General features: G+C 40.8%; 1 protein-coding gene across 1 annotated transcript; it reads left to right on the top strand.

Moving 5' to 3' along the window:
* The first annotated feature begins 1592 nt into the window (after positions 1-1592).
* Positions 1593-17811, top strand: LOC124258281 (ferroxidase HEPHL1-like). The gene is given in 15 exon segments (XM_046692347.1): positions 1593-1750; positions 3814-4067; positions 4989-5201; positions 6091-6427; positions 8965-9071; positions 9548-9815; positions 10997-11117; positions 12128-12284; positions 13072-13283; positions 14199-14379; positions 15108-15320; positions 16005-16221; positions 16819-17072; positions 17109-17699; positions 17702-17811. Coding segments are annotated over 15 exon segments (3393 nt in total).
* Positions 17812-23121: the final 5310 nt, after the last annotated feature.

Raw genomic sequence — 23121 nt, 5'->3', positions numbered from 1 at the left:
TACATTCGATTGACACATAGTCCATAAACAGCAACGCATATACAATGTACTATGATTTTACATTGCATTGACACATAGTTCATGAAGATCAACGCATATGACACATAGTTATGAAGATCAACGCATATACTACTATGATTTTAATTCGATTACATAGTTCGATTCGATTACATACATGAAGATCAACGCATATACTACTATGATTTTACATTCGATTGAAGATCAACGTATATATACTACTATGATTTTACATTCGATTGACACATAGTCCATGAAGATCAACGCATATACTACTATGATTTTACATTCGATTGACACATAGTTCATGAAGATCAACGTATATACTACTATGATTTTACATTCGATTGACACATAGTCCATGAAGATCAACGCATATACTACTATGATTTTACATTCGATTGACACATAGTCCATGAAGATCAACGTTTATACTACTATGATTTTACATTGCATTGACACATAGTCCATGAAAATCAACGCATATACTACTATGAATTTGCATTCGTTTGACACATAGTTCATTCATGAAGATCAACGCATATACTACTATGAACTGACATTGGATTGACACATAGCTCGTGAAGATCAACGCATTTACTACTATGAACTTTTTGGATTGACTCATAGTTCATGAAACAGAGGACATATACTATTACTGAATCTACATAGCATAGGCACACAGTACACAGCCTGTGGCACTCTTTAGAATTCATTTCTTCCCGCAAATATCTATTGCTAAGGTTTGCCACAGACACTGAATACAAATTAATGCCTAACACATCAATCCTTCAATTGCACGCCCTTCGAGTCATAACGTCATCCCGGATATCAAATTCAACATCCCACCAGTTAATGGTTTACCTCAGCAGGCGGCTGGTTTGACATTACATGTAAGATATTTACAGGCTCCACAAAGAGAACAAAATCACCGTAGGATTCAAATGTCCTTTCATTCACTTCAGCAGTAAGTGTAATTACCCTCTCGTAAACATCAATCACGGCAAATCCATATTATGTATACTATTGCATCCACAGATCAGGTGATGAAGTATAGCGCCAATAACCATCCCACATTGCCATGTGTTCAATGTAAGAGAATATCACATTCATTCCGCCTACTGCTTAAGCCAGTAGATAACGGAACATCCCAGCTGCGGTTATAACAACGAATTGAATGACTTTCCGAGTCTGCATTAATCGGACTAACAAATACCATTGCAGAAGGATATTAATGTCCATCACTATAGATTATAAGCACAGGCTTTTCCAAACAATGACCGCATAATGAGATAGCGGTGAAAATTATTTAGATCTAAAGTATGGATATTCAAAGGATTCATTGAACATCACTACACCTGCTTGTTATTGGTGAATAGTGGACACAGAATGTGGTATATTTATTACCTTTCTGTTGTTCTACTCAAGTATATAAGGCACGGGGAATATTTATACCAGCATATACCAGCATCTACATCCGCATCATGTTGTAAATACTCTTTCGAACAGACCTTTGCTATTTGTTTTGCTTTAAACAAGCATTTTAGTTGGTTAAGTCTCTGTTAACAGTCAGAATGTGGATAGCTATAGTCCTCTATTCACTAATTCACCTTAGTTATGGGCATCCTATTCACACGAGTAAGACTATTGGAAGAACCCGAGTAATCAACATAGCTGCTGTCGACATTGACTGGGACTATGCTCCACTGGGCAACCTTGTCAACAATGATCCGTGAGTATGAGTTAGTAGATCGATGCTCATGATGTCAATCACTGGATTGTCTGGTCCAGACTCGAGTATTTGCATACCGCTGTCATATACCTGGAATATGAGTGCGGCGTTAAACGAAAAAGAGAGAGTATGAGTAAACACCTTTTTAATCTGTTGATGTGTTTTCCCGGAAGTAGTGGTTATAACGAGAACATGATGGACAATCAATTTCGACTATCGCAATGACACAATAAGAGAAAATGATTTTGGTTTCAAAACTATTCAGACAAAACGCTTGTTTTAGAGTTAAATATGCGTTCCTCAAACTACTCATTGAGCTATTATCGAAGCGGTTACCCTGGCGTAAGGGATCATGTAACAACTGAGCTCGTCCTCATATACAACAATACAAGTAAAACTATCGTCATATCACATATAGATAATGACCATAACAAGTTAATTATAGTAAGTAAAGGTGAAAATATGTTCAGAACAAACAAAGTGTTCCTTGACTTCCGCTCACTAGTCTACATGCATATTCTGAGTTTCACCGACAATTTGCAACATCTCCTTTGCAAAACCAATAAATGTTCGAAATTGTTTAGTTTTGAAATGAAAATGTTCCCTGCTTTTAATTCATTTGCGTCGAATTATAATGCTTTCTCACTGGTATATTGAGGTGTCTTTAGACTTTGCGGGTTTGATCACCCAGCTGCAGCTCAAATCGAATCCTTATCATCTGAACTTGTGACTATTTGACTATTACAATACAATGAATACCGAAAGTCTGGCAAATATAACTTTTACATGTCGGTAGCTGGGGTTTAGAGGAATGTATAGATTTATGTATAAAACAGCATATTGATTCGACTAGATGTACCTGCTGGTTCCCGAATTTACACGCTGAAGTGTGCAGACGAACATTCAGCTGGTGAATAATATATAGCACCTCACACTACGTTTTTGACACGTGTTGTTCATAAATCGAGCACTTAATCGTATCTTGATTCACGGACAGGGGATGAAGGCGTTCTAGACATTTACGGTTTATATTAAACTGGAAGCGCTATCTTTATCTTTCAGGGCATCTTCATTATGAAAGCATATTTCATAGAAAGGATACATGTAGGTTATGCATGTCTCATATCAACGACCGCCTCCGCGGTGTAATGGTTAGAGCGTCCGCCCGGAGAGCGGAAGGTCGCGGGTTCAATCCCCGAACGCGTCATACCAAAAGACGTTAAAATATGGTACTTGTTGGTCCCTGCCTGGCGCTCGGCATTAATGGGTACAACAAGGACTGGTCGGGTCGAAGTCAGTATAATGTGTCTGAGTGGGGTATTCATGCTTCACTGCGGCATGGTATCTCAGTGGGCTAGCACTATAAAACCAGCTTAAGTCTGGGCTGGTACAAGCAGCCGCACATACACATACACACGCATGCACGTCGTCATATGAGCGAAATATTCTCAAGCGTGACGTTAAACCCAATTTCACCTCACCTCACCTCATATCAGCGTGAAAAATACAATACCATTGGGAACTATTCGATTATCATTCAGACTGTGTGTTCCGTACTTTAATATACAACCCGTTGATAGCATCATTATGCAAATCCATCAAAGGACTCAATACACGGTGTATCATATAACATATGAGATACAACAACTATCGATACACTGTCCTTCAGACGTATAGGGGAGTATCTATTCATGCAGTTATGCAATTACCCGTTTACGATTATCAATGACAACAATGGACAAATTATAGTTTACAGGATATATAACTCATGTGATTATACCACGAGTTTACTGTTACATTAAGTGTTTATATTGAATTCGTTCAGTGCATGTATTTCGCAAACGTATTACTTGACTCACCATTTATCCTTTTAGCATATCCTTTGAAATACATGCATCTAGTTTGTGCTCAATCCTTGTATTTTGCTATCCTATATATGAAACGTCCTCGGACGTTTTATTTTGAAAATACTTCAAAACGCCATGGTCATTCCTTTTACTTCTATTTGTAATTAGACCTTTGAAATATTTCATTTGAATTCATTCGTTGATGCTCTATTCCAGAGTTGCAAATAACTTCATCCAACGAGGTCCGAATCGTATAGGCAGCAAATACTCAAAGGTTGTATATCGTGAATACACAGATAACAGCTTCTTGTATCAAGCTCCGAGGCCTGCATGGTTGGGCTACCTTGGTCCCGTGTTCAGGGCGGAGGTCGGAGACACAATCCTCATCAGATTCGCCAACCTGGCCTTCAGATGCAACCAATCCTTCACCCTACACTCTCATGGAATCTTCTATTTGAAGAATGCTGAAGGTGGGTGACTGCGGCTGGAACAGGCATGCGTGTAGAAATGTAGGGTCGAGGCAGCCTAGCGGTTAAAGTAATGCCAAAGGTCCGGGTTTGATTCCCTACATTGTGTGAATAATTTGAAGGGTCTGACTTTATGTTTGTATCTATATCTCTCTATCGATCGTCAAATGTTTGAGACAAAATCCGTAAACCAATCAAGAAATATCCTTGGAGCAGGACCATAAAATATTCTGAAGTAAAGGAAATATTAAGATTTATATGCAGTGGCTTATAAATTTAAATACGAGATCATTTATTAGAATTGCTTCCTGTTTTCAAAAGTTAAATATAATTTTACAGTATGCAAGGAATCTGACAAAGAAATGGTGAACCGATGTCAGGAGTTAAAAATCAGTTAACTTGTATTTGTGTGTAACGTTCACAGTATGTGTGAGTAACCCATACATACACCATCGGGATTAACTGTTAATTTTATGCAGTCTTAATGAATCTTTTACCATTAATCAAGACTATGCTTATTCTACGGCGCATAAGCAGCTTTGAATAATAAAATATGAAGGTTTCATTAACAATATAAAATTGCTTTGAAAAGAACTTTCTGTGTATTGGCGAAGGCATAATATTGACCTGAATTGTTAAATCGGATAGTCGTTAATGCGGACAGTTTCTAAAGTACATAGTTTTCTAGGGGTTGTACTGTGAGCAGACATGCCATTGACATCATAGCCTAGTAGTTAAGCGTTCGCTCGTCACGCCGAAGACCAGGGTTCGATTCCCCACATGGGTGCAATGTGTGGAGCCAATTTCTGGTGTCCCCCGTCGCGATATTGCTGGAATATTGCTAAAGGCGGCGTAAAACCATACTCACTCACTCACTATAAGAAGCTTAAACCTAAACTCACTCAATCACTCATTTAACTACAGGGGCGCTCTATGAGGACAACACAAGCGGTAATGACAAGCTGGACGATGCTGTGGCCCCTGGCCAGGTGTATGCGTATGAGTGGGTTGTTCGAGAAACGTTTGCCCCGACGGCCGAGGATGAGAACTGTCTCCCCTGGGCCTACCACTCGCATCGTGTATCTACCAGGGACGTAGACGCCGGTCTCGTCGGCATGTTCCTCACGTGCAAGAGAGGTACGTGTTTGTATGTTTTTTGAGGAGTGAGTACTAGGAATGGAAACTCAGAGACTTCAAACTGACTCTGGGCTACCAGTGTTCGTTCTGTTCCTATATTCACGGAATGCAAGGCAGGGTAACATCAAGTACCCACTTTTGGTACGGCATACTGGGGAAGACGATCTATCCACTAGTGGCACTACACAACGGGGACACATTTTGTGTCATTTTCACTGATCCATCTATTTAGTTTTCATTGCTGTTTTTAGCTTACGCCAAATGGAATCGGGTTATGGGATAATCGTAAATAATTGTTCTATTCACGTTGACGTGTATATTTAAACCGTCAAAGTCAGTAACTGTTATGCATAATCAAAATATATGTTCACATTTTCCGCGTCTTACATTCTTGACGACGGACATTGTTTCGAACAGCCGTGTATGATGTGTGGCCTTTTGAGTTGGTGTTCTTGGTGATTAAAAGAGTGTCCCTCATTTCTTCAAAGACGGCGGGGTAGGTTAATGGTGAATCGTGCACTGAAGGTCCGGAAAGACCAGGGTTCGATTATCCACATGGGTACAACGTGTGAAGCCCATTTCTGGTGTCCCACGCTGTGATATTACTGGAAAATTGCTAAAAGCGGCGTAAAGTCATACTCACTCACTCACTCATCAACAAAATACTTTAAAATGTTACCTCTCTTCAATTTTTAGAGAAACGTATACGAGAAACATTGTATTTCTTTTACTCAGCGAAGAAACATAAGCGCGAATACTATACTCATGCCAATAATGGTTGTCACCCCTCCCACCCCACCCCCACACACCTCACACCCCCACCCCTCTCCAATTAAAAAGATCATATTTAAACCAGGTCCTTGTGTCAGGTGTTATGACTACTTTCCAGGAACTCTCGACTCCAGTGGCCGTCGACGTGACGTTGACAAGGAGTTCATTATCTACCAAGACGTCGTCGACGAACAAAAGAGTTGGTGTATTAGAGCCAGCATTAACAACTGCATGAACGTCACCGAGTGTACACGACTTCTCGACAACGAGGACGCTGCCTTTGCTGCCTCAAACACCATGGCTCACATAAACGGCTACGTGTACGGCAACCTCCCGGGCCTCGTGGTGAAGGTCGGCGAGAGTTGTGTGGCATTTCTTCTCTCTCAACGTCGGTCTACAGAGCGCCCACATCAACGGACAAGTTTTGTTGGTTCAAAATCACAGGTAAAGTCGCAGTTTGTATCTGTGAGCTTATTCACAGGGGTCGATCATCCATGTGTGTAATGTGTGAGTTGTGTTGCTATTGTGTGTTTTCACCCGTAAAGATGGATCCGGGTTAGAATTGGTCTTTAGCAACCCAGCTTGAAAGTGGCGACCAACGGGATCGGGTGGTCAGGCTCGCTGAGTTGGTTGGCCTATGTCATCGTATCCCAATTGCGTAGATTGATGCTCATGCTGTTGATCACTGGATTGTCTGGTTCAGACTCGATTATTTACAGCTGCAATATGTCTGAGTGCGGTGTTAAGCTAAAAACAATATAATAGAATACGGATTAGAATTGTCTTCAGCAACCCATGCTTGTCGTAAGAGGTGACCAACAGGGTCGGGTGGTCAGGCTCGCTGACTTTGCTGATGAATATCCTGATTGTGTAGATAGATTTGCATGATGCCAATCAACGGATTGTCTTGTCCAGACTCGCTTCTTTACAGACCGCCGTCATGTAGCCAGGCAATTGCAGAGTGCGGCGTTTGACAACAAGCACGTGCGTTGTGGTGCTGCTAGCTGATAAAAGCGCCGTAAAATCTCAGATTTGTTAACAGATATATCTCAAACCAGAAAACCATCGTGTCCCGACTGCTTGCCCTGTTATTCACAGGGTGCCGATATATAGCTTGGTGACTGCGGCAGTAAAAAAACATTCAATCGCACACGTAATATGTAACGAAAGTCGTTTTTGAGAAACTATGGTTTACCAGAATAATAGTGAAACACTTATATCCTTGTGAAACAAATGAATCTTCTAATCTAATATAATCCAGTATTGAGCGAGTGGAACTTTACGCATCCGTTAAAAACATACCGAGGGGGTACCTAAACACTGAGTTCCTTTGAACCCAAGAAGCGGTAGACTAACGCTTAGTCCCTGAATATACATAATTTTGATAGTAACAAATAAACCCAATTAAACTGAAAAGGAGCCCCAGTGAGTTAGGACATTCAGGGGAAGCCCGAACCTGGGGAAATCTAGACTTGCTTCATCTAGGGCTTTAACTTTGCCGGGAGGGCTAGGCAGTAGGGAAACTAATGTGGTCCAGGGACTGTGAGACTACGGTATAATCTGTTATACTTTATGGGGATGCCGCCTCCCCTGGGTCCACATACAACAATTAAACTACAGCCCCTGGTTTACTGTGGAGCAGAGCAATAAAAACGATCAGTTAACATCATAAACATACCCAGCTTGTAACATAACCCAGGTTACCTGTCTCCCTGCAATCTGTCCAACAGTTTCCCGTAGGCCTGGTCATTGAGTAGTGACACAGGCGCCTGCTGTTTCACTGTGTCAAGGTGTTCCACATTAACAGGGGCTTTCATTACCACGCGGTGACCAGCGGTCATTGTTCGAACTGGACAGTATAACTGTGACACCTTAGACCGGGTTGAGTAATGCCGAACATTATACCCATGTTAAAGCAGATATATAGCTTGTTGTTACGCTGCACAGATAGATTTACCGTTTAGAAATGACCTGTTCACAGATACAGGCATATCTGGTATCACAATTGGTTCTGAATTGTGGAATGAATGATGAATAGAACTAGATCGAGGGACGTTAAAATTATTTGAAAGTAATTTCAATGTGTTAGAATATTTCAAATTCAAATTTTATAATTACACCAATTAGAATACTCCGATGGTCTTTTTCACAGCCGAAGCTGTAGTGCATGTACGTTCGTATTGTAAAATTATAAGTAAGGACAGTGAGCCAGCCAATGTGTGAAGCATATTTCTTGATGCCACCGGACCCAATTAATTTTACTAATGTATAACTAAACCTGATGTCCAACTTCATTTAGCGATTCACTTGATATTTATCCGTTGCTAATGAAAATAGCCCTATGTCACATTCCCTTTGTTTCGTCAACAGTGTTTTGGGGCAATTTACTTTTGTGTATGGAGACATGCAAGCATATAGCTATGAGTATATGCAGTGTATGAAATGAGGCCCGTCCGACCGCTCGAGACGGGCTAGATTTCTGACGGACGGTCTAAATTTGCAGCTAGCCAGCCCGGTGATCTGGTAAAATCTATAGATAGTATGTTCCATACATCTGAGTAAATTCACCATGTTTTACAAATCTATAATAATCTATTTTTCAAATTGAGCGTTACATTTAGACTTGACAATTACCGTTTGAACATTAAACTATTGAATCGCAAGCTCAAAGCACTGCGTTGACATAAATTATCACTAAAACAGCGACACCTATCGATGCGCGGAGTCGGATTTCTCTGAAAATGACTGTTGTGAATAGACTGTAAGATAGTAAATACATGTCTCAGGTTTATGGAATTATTCATTGTGACCAAAAATTGAGTTATTTTCTTTGGATTGTCTGGTATTTTGGACTGGTAACATTTTGAAGTTACCAGCCCTGATGTCTGGCTGGGTTTTTGGCTTATTTCATACACTGGTATATGATCAGTTCTTAGTGTCCTTCATCAGCAATAAATATACAACATGTATATTGTTTTTTACCTTTTTTCAGAATGAACACAGTCACGTTTTATCCGGCTACGTTCCGGTCAGCGCTGATGATACCCGAAAATCCGGGCGTCTGGCTGTTTGCGTCGAGAATCGCTACCTGGTACAGAAGTGAGTAACACACCACGACCACACATAGTGTCTCATGATTAATTTGTAACTTCAAGTTAGTATATTTTAAACTTGTCCCTTACCGACAACGTATATCTTGTACTAACTTTTATAATAGCAGCAGAGAATTGTTATCTCTGAGATCCACAAGCTCGTTGATACAGTGAATCCCCCTTATTCAGGACTCCGTTAATCCAGAAACCCGTCTTTTAGAGCCGACTAATGAGAGTCGAGTGGTTACGATGTGATGCTCATGCTATCAACCCCCGGCACATAGTGTTTACAGGTTGGGATAGCAAAGCTGTAACATGGCTGACTGCATCTGTAAGAATAAACTCTTCCGTCACATGTGTGTGCTTGAATAAATGTAATTATCTCTGTTATTAACTTTTGTCTTGACAAAAATGGCGATCGTTCAGAATAAGCCACTGTGTTATCATCATCCCAATCGTTATTGTTGTTTATATTATCATTAGATGGCATGCAAGCATTCGTCCTCGTTCAACCGAGACAGAAAGGCGGTTACGGTTCCCTGACGCCCTACTATTCCGCCATTGACTTCCTGTCACATGACCACTTGCCGGGGTTATCTGTCCATGGCGGACATTCTGGGAGTTACCTCCCTTACCACGACGACATCCATCCAATCAAGCGGTACTTCATCGCAGCAGAGAAGGTGGTGTGGGACTATGGTCCGTCCGGTCAGGACTTGTTCTTTGGAGGATCGCTGACGAACCCAAACAGGTGATGCTTGACATGAGTGAGTGAGTGAGTTATTATTTAACGTCACATCGGCAATATTGCAGCCATATCGTGACGAGAACATATTTGACATTGAAATGGAATATATGTATATTATAAAAACCTGTCGACGAAGGACAGTAAAACAACTAGAATATCGCAATTAGAATTAAAACTAGCGTGGAAAGTTAAAACTAATAGCACTATTTGGACAATACAATATAAAAACAGGCAAAAGATCGCCAACAACTGAAGGTAGATCACCATACTAGGGGCCATGGGGACTTACAGTACCTTTGCTACCTCCATGGACCCTAGTTGGATTTACACCATCCCTTCAGCTGCTGGCGATTGTAAGAAATGTTAGCTTAAATTAAAATAACAAGAATACTACGTTTAAAAATCCTGGTAAGTTTAAATTGACTTTGAAAATTTGGGGACTTAAGTACCCTCTCAGGAGGACTGCTTGACATGAAATATGTATCCTCTGAAGATACAATAAGCAGAGATGTGGCAAACCTGATGACTGACTGTCTGATACGACTGAAGGTAGAAATATATGAGTAGATGTAAAGTGTATATTTGCAATCAACAATCTAAAAAAACAACAACCGACACCCATGCTTGTAGTAAGAGGCAACTAACAAGATCGGGTGGTCAGGCTCGCCGACTTGGTTGAAACATGTCATCATTTGCGTAGATCGATGCTAATGCTGTTGATCACTGGATTGTCTGGTCCAGACTCAATCATTTACGGACAGCCGCCATATAGCTGAAATATTGCTGAGTGCAGCGTTGAAACAACAAACAAACCAGTCAAATGACAATGGACAAACGACTTGACATAAACTTACAGTATCCTATGAGTGCTCATATATATTAAAATGTGTGTGACTTAATCATTCTCTTTTATGGATATGACAGAATTGGCAATTTGGTATTGGCCGGTTTACATCACGTTTCACTATCAGTTTAACTTTTTCCTCCTCAGTAAAATACACGGACACTAGCACGATGCTGTAAAGTATAATGATCAGGACTACCCGGGGTTCGCTAAGACACTCAGCGGATCCTGGTACAACCCTGCTGAACGTATGTTGGTGTAAGCTGCGTGTCCCTGGGTATTGCCAAGGCGTGGGACCATCGATTAAACATTTTACTCACATTCATATTCTACTCGACAGCACTTCCTCGAAATACTTCACCCGCAGCAACAGCACCATCGGCGGCCAGTACGTGAAGGCGCTGTACATAGAGTACACCGACGCCACCTTCACGCAGAAGAAGCTGCGGACCCCCGACAAGGTACGACACACCAACGTTGGTTGCATTGCTTGTAGGAATGCAGAATACCGGAGTGGAACTTACATTTGCTTTTCATCGTCAGTGATACTGATAAGAATTAGTTGATAAAAATGTCACAAAATTAACTGACCTTTGGGTGTCCAAAGCGTTTGGAAGGTTTCGAATCTTTAAGATATATTTGTTCAGTCTCACTAATGTTAACACGATTTGGGGGGGGACTCTGTAGGGATTACTTACTTCCAAGGTAGAATAGGTCACGTGTAACCAATGCGTTTCGTAAGAAACAGCTGGCTATCAGATGGTTACAATATTGAGATTGTGTCATAGTTTTCCCGATGACAAAAATCAATGTTCATGTTAATAATAATATACAAAATTTGAATAGCTCGCTTTATGTTTTAGGAACTAAAACACTCTAAGGCAGTTAAACATGGTCTGATGAGCCATCGTATTATGGTTCAATTGTGTAGTACGTGCATGTCTGAGTGGGTGTTTATAACGTCGCAGTATATCAGTTGTGTAATGGCGTGTCATCTTGATGGGAGAGGGAAGCCCGAGATAATTTAGGTCGTAAATGGTTACCAATTGCTGACAAACTAACCGTGCTGCGAGAGCTCGGATATCACACCTTGTAATATTAGTCATTTGTATGTGCCAACACAAAGCATATTCCGATGATCAGACTCATTGACGCCTAAGGGAGATAACTCTGCACTGCGATCACGGCTACCAAGATGCCTTGACTAACCGTGTTGTGTGAGTTCGGATTAGAAACCCTGTAAATATTAGTAATTTGTATGCGCCAACACAAAACATAGTCTCAGAATAATTGATCTGAATAATCCGTTCCGTGAACGCCCGAGGGAGATAACTCTGAACAACGATTGCGCCTAACAAGACATCAAGACTAACCCTCCAGTGCGAGTTCGGACCCCATGTAGGGCGATATCAGTAATTAGTATGTATCAACACAAAGCATAGTTTGATGATCAGAATCATTCGTTCTTCAGATTCACCTTGGGCTGCTGGGTCCTGTCATCAAGGCCGAGGTCGGTGACACAGTGGAGATAGTCTTCCTCAACAGAGCCGACCGCAACTACTCCGTGTACGTTCACGGCGTCACATTCCCCAAGGAACAGGAGGGATTCGTCACCAGAGACCCTAACAGTGAGTAATGAATTAACTGGTTAGCGTTGTACTCCAAATCAAACATCATGTGAACGACGAATCCAGGAACATGTAAATGTGAAATGTCCAAACAAATTTGGTTGACACAAGTTTTCTCAACACAATCCTAACTGAACTCATGCATTGGCTATTTATTGCATTCGCACTGCACTGAACAAAACTCTTAGGGATCACTGATATGGAAATGTCCTCAAAACTATTCATGATAAGAACTTCATGTGTTCACGTTATATTTTCAATACAATTTTTTCCTGTTAAACTGGAATGCTACGTTTTTATTAACCAATCAATACGAATTTATTTATTGAACAAACTGAAATATTGAAAATCTACGATAGAATGTCTGTGCCTCGACACTTATGACAGTTGTGCTTTTGGGGTCTGATTGGATGTTGTTCATCTGAAGCCCATCAATATGTGTTGACGTGTAGAATTATATACCAGTCATCCATTGAGCAGTCTATAGAGACAGAGAACTTGTCCAGATCACATCCTTCGCTTGGTGCGGGAATGAAAATTCCATAAACTTCATTCAATTCCCATTTTGATTGTCCAGTATTTCATGTCTTTCGATTGGATAGTGATTCATAAACACATGCTCTAGATATAGGCCAAGCCACTGTTTTTGCAGAGGTTTCTTGTTGAGGCGGAAAGGGTTTTGATGTTTTTATATAACCTCGGTTCGGCTTTTCGACACTTAGATCTGTATAATACAGTTGTCTCTACTGTGCTGAAGACCACCATTCACTGTTTCCTTTCTGTGCAGGGAACGGTACAGTTGGTAAGTTCGCCCGGCCTGGCGAGACCGTGGTGTACAGGTTCCAGGTGACCGACAGCGTGTCACCCACCGAGGACGACCCTCCTTGTCTCACGTACACGTACCACTCCGCTGTTGACGTCGTCAGAGACGTGTACACTGGCCTCATCGGACCAGTGGTCATCTGTAAGAAGGGACACAGCTTTGACTGGAAGTCCGAGGTATATATTTGTCAGTTTTCTTAGTTGATGAGTACTAGTATGACCGCGGTTTGTTTGTAGTTTAACTCCGCACTCAGCAATTTCCCAGCTATATGGCGGCCGTCTGTGAATAATATCGCCTGGACCAAACAATCCAGTCATCAACAGCGTGAGCATCTACTTACACATTTGATATTCGATAACATGTGTTAACCACGTTAGCGAGCTTGACCACCTGATCCCGTTAGTCGCCTCTTATGACAAGCATGGGTTGCTGAAGACCAATTCTAACCTGGACCTTCACGGGTACTGAACCACGGTTCTTACGATTTCTTTTCTAATTTCATAACGCTTTGAGTGAACGAATAAGTCAATGAGTTGGATGAGGAAGTAAGTGAGGTGACAAAAGTGGGTCTGGAAACACAAGACCAGTGTGTATACTGTATGTCAGCATCATAAAATACATATGTAAATGATCAGGTTAAAACATGCGCAAAAGAAAATGTACGCATCTAAATTAGCGGTGTCATGATAGGTCACATGACATAAGATACAATACATCGATTTAATGTATTTACAAGAAATATATGAATATAATCAGAGACCATTCACCTGATCTGCACAATGCCTCTAGCTTATATATTTCTCCCTAACAATATGATATTTTCGTTACCTGAGATTGTGAACTTATAAAATGAAAGTACTGTACCCGTATACAAATCGTATCGCACTCAAATTAATGGAGGTACGTAAAGCTGCCGCAGAGTAACATTACATCCTGCTGTTACTAAATATTCTTGGAATTATTATGTTCCACATGTGTAGTCATAAAACAGTGTGGTGGCGGTGTGCTTTCCGTCTCATCACGCACCCATCTGTTCAAGTGCAGTGTTAACGTGACCGGCTTACTTATTACGTTGACCTTCACCCCTGCAGGTTGGACCGGGGCACTGGAGCAGTACTGGGTCCCCCACAGACCGGGAGTTCTACCTCTTGTTCCTTACCCTCAACGAGAATGAGTCGTGGTACATTGACGAGAACATCCAGAGATTTGCTCTGAATCCCGCCAGCGTCGACAAGACAAATGCTGGATTTAGACTCTCAAATACCATGTTCTGTGAGTTGTAAAGAGATGCGATAAATTATTCTTGTAATGACTATCATGTATGTAAGACTCTCATCCATGGTAGACTCCGATGAGTGTGAAATATTTTATATGATATTAATCGATCTTATGTCGACCTATGAAGACTGAAGTTAAATCTGGTCACCGACCAACGCTTTAATCTGATAAGAATAAAATGTGCCCAAGGAATCAGATAGTTAAGGTCGTAATAGGGCTCAGATAGTGAAGGGAATCGAAAGGTGCAGATGGTGAATGATACCCAAGGGTTCAGACAGTAAGGATCGTCACAGGGGGTCTGAGGGCGAAGACAGTAAAGAGTTCTGAGGGTGCAGATAGTAAAGGTATCTATTGGCTCAGACAGTAAATTCGTCATAGGTCACAGTAAGTGAAGTCGAAGAGCTCGAATTGTAAAGACCTAGTAAATGGCCCCCGGGGTGGAGATATTAAAGGAACTCCGAGGCTGCAGATAATAATAACTGTCAAATGGCCCAGATAATAAAGGGTGTCATCCCTCATCACTATCACGACCGTCACGTACCAGCAAACAGGGCCATCAGTCGAACTGGACCATCAGTATTTTCTATACAAAGATCACCATTAAAACAAATGATCGCTGTAATTCCGGTTGAACTACCCAGAATGTGTCCTATCTACTGTTACACGTAAGGCAGATTAAATCTGTTCATTTAACAATTTAACACAATTCATGTCTACTTCAGCGATAAATGGCCGAACGTTCGCCAACTTGCAAGGACTGGACATGTGCGTCGGCGATCACGTCACATGGCACGTGTTTGGCCTTGGTGCTTTCCGGGACAACCACGGCGTCAACTTCAACGGCCAAACACTGGAGGTGGACGGCAACCACGTGGAGGGGAAGGTCATCATTCCTGGGTCCGGGGTTACTCTCCACTCCATTCCGGACAGTGTTGGTCAGTATGGTAGCTGGTCGTTTGTTAAAAATAGACGCCCAATAAAGCAATTCCTTAGTTTGTACAGACATGTCAGTTCATTTACCTGGATGTTAGATATCGATAAATAAAATAACATATTATATAAATATCATGTCACAACTCTAAATATCATGTCACAACAAAAGTGGGTCTGGAAACATAATACCAGTGTGTATACTGTATGTCAGCATCATAAAATACATATGTAAATGATCAGGTTAAAACATGCTGATAACTGTTTTGGGATAAACAGAACCTTTTTTTGGTGTTTTTTTATATAATCAGAACAACAACCAAATATTTTTTGTTAATTATTTGTTAATCACTTGACATTTTTTGTTAGAAAATAATGTTCTACGAAAAGTTATTTGTTGATTGGATTTAAGGCCTTATTATGTGTGTTACTTGTTCTTGTGGACACATTTTGCAGGAGTAGCAGGAAATCAAAGATTTGAAATTATTTAAATTTGAAATCTTTTATGCTCATGCTGAAAAAGACTTTTGTATAACTTACATGGATCTTAACCCTGATCTGTCATGTAAAAAATTCACCTCCCAGCCTTTGTGGTATTTGCCGAGCTAATCTGTAGGAACAGGAACAAAGAATGAACACCAAGCTCCCAGGAACTTATCTAATGTCCTATCTATGTACTATGTTTTTAGGCCGTTGGTCAGTACATTGTCGCACCAACTTCCACTACACCAACGGCATGGTTGGTCTGTACGACGTCTTCTCTTGTGGTGCACATCACTCCCCGCAGTGGGGCCATCACCGACATCATGTGCGACGTTACTACATTGCCGCTGTTGAAGCTGTGTGGGACTACGCCCCAGTCTTGACAGACCTGGTCACTGGACTCCCTCTCACCAACACCTCGCTGTGAGCATCTCCCATCTGTACTAGGAATGTGTTTCAGGGTCCCGACGCGCATATCATTCGTAGCGCTACGACATTAATATGCGTTATGAGTTACGTCAGGTCGTAACGTTACGAACGCTTTCTATCGTGGATCGTAACCCTGGACCGTTATCTACCAAGCGTTTGTAGCGCTACGACAGGCATAAGTCTATGTTAATATATGTAGTTCGCATAGTCGTAGTGCTGCGTGAGTGAGTGAGTATGTTTTACGCCGCTTTTAGCAATATTCTAGCAATATCACGGCGGGGGACACCAGCATTGTACCCATGTGGAGAATCGAACCCGGTTCTTCAGGGTGACGAGCGGACGCTTTAACCATCAAGTGCTACGTGAGCTTTGATGACTAACGTTCATTGCAAGATGTTTATCCACAAAGCTATAACATAAGACAGCCATATGTCTAATGGGAATTTATAGAGTAATATAATTTTTTGTAACAACAAAAGTCGTAGCTGCAGAACGTTTTGCGGTCCTGGTTCGTTAAAAAGTGTGTACATGTATATCGAATTAACTGTCTGCTATTACGTTTATCATGAATGATTTCCATTCTTCTTGCAGGGACGGATACAAGTTCATCAAAGGAGGCCCAAATTTTATCGGCAGTAAATATAAGAAAGCCTTGTACCGTCAGTACACAGACAGTACCTTCACAACACAAGTACCACGTGGACCGGAACAAGAACATCTGGGAATTCTGGGACCGTTTATCAGAGCAGAAGTAGGGGACACCGTTGAGGTTGTGTTCAAGAACCTGGCCTCCAGGGCCTACTCGATCAATCCCCAGGGATTGTTTTACAACAAGGCCAGCGAAGGTGCACAATATCAAGATGGTAGCGCCTTCACTGGAGACAATGCGGTACCGCCAGGTCAAACGTTCGTGTACCATTGGGAGGTACCCAAGAGGTCAGGCCCTGGCAAGAATGACCCCAACTGTATCAGCTGGTTGTACCATTCATCCGTTGATTCCACCAAAGACATCAGTAGTGGTTTGGTCGGACCTCTAGTAATATGTAGACCTGGGGTGTTGAATGCTTACGGTAAACGTACGGACAAGATAAACCGCGAATTTGCTCTTCTCTTTCTAATATTTAACGAAAATGACAGCCATTATCTGCAGGAAAATGCTGCGACGTTTGCACCTAACCGAACCAACCTTGGCGACGACGATTTTGAAGACAGTAATGAGATGCACGCTATCAATGGGCTTATTTACGGGAACGTTCGTGGATTAACCATGACAGAGGGAGAGACTATCGCCTGGCATATTCTTGGTCTCGGGAGTTCTGGCGATATTCATCCTGTCCACTTCCATGGACAGACGTTTATACACCGCACCGACAAGGCCCACCGCAATGATGTCATTGAGGTTTTTCCTTCCACAACTGAGACGGTTGAGATGTTCACTGATAACCCCGGTACGTGGCTGGTCCACTGCCACCTGGGGATCACGTGAAGTTTGGAATGGAAGCTGTTTACACAATCAATCCGAAAAATAGTATTATAGGCCCACGTCATGTCAATCACTTTTTATTCCGACCAAATCATTATTAACTGAACCAAAGCTTCCTTACTTATCACGGATAACATAAGACATCATAGTTTTTTGGCGGCGAGGATATTGCATCTAAGCAATTGATACTTAATTTTGTATGAAATGGATTACTTTTGTAAAAGAGGATTACCTTTGTAAAGCGTTCAATAAATTCTGAGCAAAGTAAGAAATATCTGTCAGTTGATTTGATCAATTTGAAAATATCTGAAAGTTGCATTATTACATCCAATAAATTGACAGCAGTGACGCTAATGAAAAGACGGCTTTCAAATAATGCCCTTTTAAGGTCGTATGTTTTTGATATACATAAATGTAAAACTTTCTAAATATAAAAGTATACATAATCATAAATTATACATAGTGTTTCTTTAAATTATATTAATGGTTAAATATACCCAAACAAGTTTAACATAAGCATTTTTTAGTTTTCAATAACACTAAAACAAACCCGGTACACTTTCTTTTGCTCCCAATAATTTTTTGAATGGTTTAAAAAAAGAAAAAAAACTTTGCAAGAATATTTATTAGATGTTATTGTAAGGTTCAATTCGAATCTCCATTTCATCGTAAATGCGCAGTCATGTAGAATGAACAGGTTACAACGAAATCAAGTTTTATTTCTGAAATACATGTTTAACATTGGTTTTAACAGCTAACATTGTGATTAACTTCTGTCTGCATGTACAATGTACACATTATTTGACGGACTGTGTTCACGCTTGTACTGACCGTATATTAATACCTGCCACATAGTCCCACCCTACTCTCATTCTGTATATTAGTACTACAACTGGTTCGAATCGCAGTTCCCCGATTGTTTCTAGGTTTGTTAGCGCATTATCCGTGCTCATTGATTTCACAAGTGGTAACCTAGTTAACAACTTCACGTTGTCACAACGTTGTGACGTGACGTTGGGATAAGTAATTTTATCGTCGTCACAATGTTAAAGGTATTTGATGCTAACGTATTTTACGTTGTCTTAACGTTCTGTTTAACGTTATTACTTGAATAGATTTCCCAGTAGGGAAAAGTACATGAGAAACAAAGCAGAAATCCACTTCAATGTTTATTCCTCAATTTGCATGTTGTTTTGGCCCTGCGTTTTGTGATGTTGTTGCTGAATAGTGAAGAAAGAATCTCAAAGTGAAACGTTTTACAGAAAACTCTAGCGTGACTCCAAGTTATTGTGTAATAGCCGATACACAACGTTTTGAAAACGTATATATGTAACGCTGTGAAATAACGTTATAACATGACGTAATACTAACGTTGTGTCATGACGTTACCAATCTACAACCTTCTCACAACGTTGCGGAAACGTTGTGTGTTAACTGGGAAACGCCAGAGAAATTAACCAGTTCGGGCTTTGCTCCGCAGGAAAGGGTACGAATACACAATGCACAACGTTAACGTTACTATTACAACTGGCGTACTGTTTAGTGCGACGTCTTGTCGTAAGAGGCGACTAACGGGATCGGGTGGTCAGACTCGCTGGCTTGGTTGACACATGTCATCGGTTCCTAATTGCTGTTGATCACTTGATTGTCTGGTCCAGACTCGATTATTTACAGACCGACGCCATATAGCTGGAATATTGCTATTACTAAACTAACTCACTTTAGTGCGACGTGCAACTCACTCACTAACACGTTTTTAGAGAACACCTGCTGATGAGCCTGTGGGCGATGGGTTTAATAAGTGATTAACATAATGTCTCTACACGTACAGATTCGATTTCGGATATTGGTGCATCGCTTGATTGTTAGAAATGTGTAACAACCATATAATGTGAATAAAGTTTTCATGTTTTCAATGTCGTTGTGGCTGGAGTAATGCTTGAAATGGCCCAAATTTCATTCGCTGATATGGAATTCAGAAGACTACAGTGTACATCTTTGATTCAAACATACATGACTGATGGTCACATTACAGTCTTGGAATACATAATATTTACGTGAACCTCTTTAAGTATTGAGGCTGCACGGAAAATTCACTGCAATGATGCCTTAGCCAACCATGAGTTGTGTCACCTTAGCTGAGCGAAAGATCCGCAAATATGATTCTACTTTGGTAAGCGTCAAACCCATGCTCTGTTTCAGCAAAAGGTCCACGCGATAAGCCACTTTGAAATCTCCTGCCATATTAAACAGACATGGTGTGGTGTAACTGAAATACAGTTTATAGTCACATAAAACTTGTTGACCACTGGGTTGTCTGGTCAAGATTCGATTGTTTTCCGACCGCCGCAATATATATATGGAATATTATTGAGTGCATCGTTAAAGAAGAAGTAAACACATAAAACCCATATCACAATGGACGACTCATCGCTTCACATTTCACGTAAGAGGCTACTAACGGGATCGGGTAGTCAGGCTCTCTGACCTGGTTGACACATGTCATCGGTTTCCCTGTTGTGTAGATGGATGCTCGTGCTTTCGATGATCTGCAGGTCCCCCCATATAGCTGGAATATTGCTGAGTGTGGCATTGAACACCAAACCAACCAAAAGCTTCACATTTTAACCGGCAGGACAAACAGTAACTATCGCATAACACAGCTGTCCTCTGCGCCCTTAAACCTTGCATCCTAGTTTATATCGTGTACCTACTTCATTCCTGTTAATGCATCAGTCATCACGTAGACAAGCGATTATGTGCACTATATTCAGAGGTGATTGTGAATATATACTTACAAAACAATCAAAATGTTTAAAAACAGTGAGAAAAATATCCGTCCGCCCTAAAAGGTCGAGTCCTAAGTCAAGATCCTGAACCTGATCTAAAACCACTCAATAAAGATTGCAAAGGATTAGTGTTACGAAAAACACTTTGCAAGTAAACTCACGTTCTGTGATTCTTATTGAAATAAATGTAAACAATTTAACAAAGCAGCATCGAAGTTGAATTCTCTGGGAGAATAAGATTAGTAATTATGACTAAAACAATATATAGTATGACCAGAAATTATTCAGAATTTTAGGAATATGTTTAATTGGATTTCTAGTATAAACTACCTTGACCAGCTATTAAGTACTTGATTTCATTCAAGAGAGACAACTCCGTTAATCCTTTTTCATTAGTTTGTGAAGAGTTATCCCCCTTTGTTTACTTGCTGGCAGACGACATTTTCAGTGATCCTCAGTATGGATGATTTAGAGAAGAGGAAGTTGATTTTAGAGTATTATAACAAGGACATCAGATCAGCTAAAGTGATTTCAAGTAGAACAGGCATCCCTTTGTCCACTGTTTATCGTGTTTTGAAAAATATTGCAAATGGATATGGCATTGAGCACCAGGGAGGCGCAGGTAGGCCCAGAAATTTGACCGGAGGCGGCTTGGTATTCTTGTTTCTAAAAACAAACGAAGGAGTTTAGAAAACGTAAGGATGGACATGGTTGATAGAGGAACTGTGGCTGTCTGTAAGGAGACAATTAGAACTGAGCTGCATGCAATGGGTTGGCAGAAAAGTCAAGGAATTCCATCACCGATCATGAAACCTGAACAAAAGGAGCGGAGGTTGAACTGGTGCTTACAGCATAGAAATATTAACTGGGACAATGTGATTTTCTCAGATGAAAGGTCGGTGTGGCTGTTTCCTAATACACTGAAATTCAGGACCAAACAAACTGAAGAACCTTTGTATCAGTGCCCAAAGTACAGTCCGAAATTTAACGTGTGGGGTGGCATATCTGTGTTAGGGGCAACGCCCCTCTGTGTATTTGAAGGGAATATGAACAGTGAGCGGTACACAGATATTCTCGAGGGACATTTACTTCCATCTGCTCACGTGTTCTATGGAAATGTTTGGATTTTCCAGCAGGACAACGACCCAAAACATCGTTCAAAGCATTCACAGGCCTGGTTTCGGACCCAAAATATGACATTATTAGATTGGCCAAGCTATAGCCCTGACCTAAATCCAATAGAAAATGTTTGGGGACTTATGAAGGAAAGTGTCAATAAGAAAAATCTGACAAATATTGCTGAAATGAAAGAAGAGGTGGTCCGATATTGGGACAGCATGGGCCACGACTTTCTAACCTCTTTGATCAGTAGTATGCCCCGCCGCATTGAAGCCTGCATTGCTGCCCATGGTGACTTGACAAAATACTAACTGTTCACCTATGTCCTCTAATATTCACATTTAATACATGAGTAATGAGCGAAAAAAATATAAAGCTTACAATCTTTAAATTCTCTATAATTTCTGGTTGTACTATTCAAAAGAAACATGTTGCCAGTGAACTTTTCGCCCCGCGATAAAAGGAGTCAAATAATGGCAAGAGCTTTTGACTGTCTGGCTATTCCATCTCCCAACGGAATGATTAGCAAGTACAGAAATCTAATCACTCTCCCTTAGTCTAATTCTCTCTGTCATTCCTATGGCAATATTCCGATACTCGATCACCCTGGAGATTAGCTTTGCTCCAAGGCTGTACTGATTGCTGAACCCATGGATGTGTAGTGGTTCTATCCTTCAGAGAGGCAAGTCCAGATAAGCGAACAGTACTAAGGACGCCAGTCTGTTGGAGGAATACTTATTTTTGTTTAGAAATTATCATTTAAACTATTTATTATTACCTTAGAGACTTGCGCAAGTCTACCTGGAGACCAACACATGTCAGTATTCAGTCCTGTTCAAACTTACATTCATCAGCATGACAACTGAACGCCATTCCGGCCATGCCCACGTTCAACATGGAATATTTTATTCACAAGTTTGTTTTTAGTTTCTGTCACAAATATTCTAGTGTGTATAATGCTTGAAATTTGCAAGTCTTATTATTCCAGCCTTAATTTATCATACTTGAACCGTGTACTTCCGTGAACAATTGAAACACAACATACACCGCCCTTCTTGGAAAACCCATGAAATGAATAGTATTACTTATTTCAACGTCATCTTGTTTTTCTTAAATATGTAACTTGCAATTCTATACCTAACCCGTTATCGCATCTTATATTATCTTATATTAATGATTACACAATATAGTTACACATTGAACATGTACATACATTGAGTGAATGAGTGAGTTTGGTTTTATGCCGTTTTAGCAATATTCCAGCAATATCACGGAGGGGGACACCAGCAATGGGCTTCACACATTGTGGTGTCCCCCGCCGTGATATTGCTGGAATATTGCTAAGACGGCGTAAGACTGTAACTCACTCACTCTCACTCACTCACTCAATGAATGTACATGTTCAACATGTGGCTATATTCTGTTGACACACGTCTCATCCATGTGGGGAATCGAACCCGGCGTGACGAGCGAACGCTTTGACCACAAGGCTACTCCACCGCC

The sequence above is a fragment of the Haliotis rubra genome, unplaced genomic scaffold (assembly GCF_003918875.1).
Source record: "Haliotis rubra isolate DU_JTF1 unplaced genomic scaffold, ASM391887v1 Scf69, whole genome shotgun sequence".
Classification (NCBI taxonomy): Eukaryota; Metazoa; Mollusca; class Gastropoda; order Lepetellida; family Haliotidae; genus Haliotis; species Haliotis rubra.
This window is presented reverse-complemented; position numbering and strand designations above follow the sequence as displayed.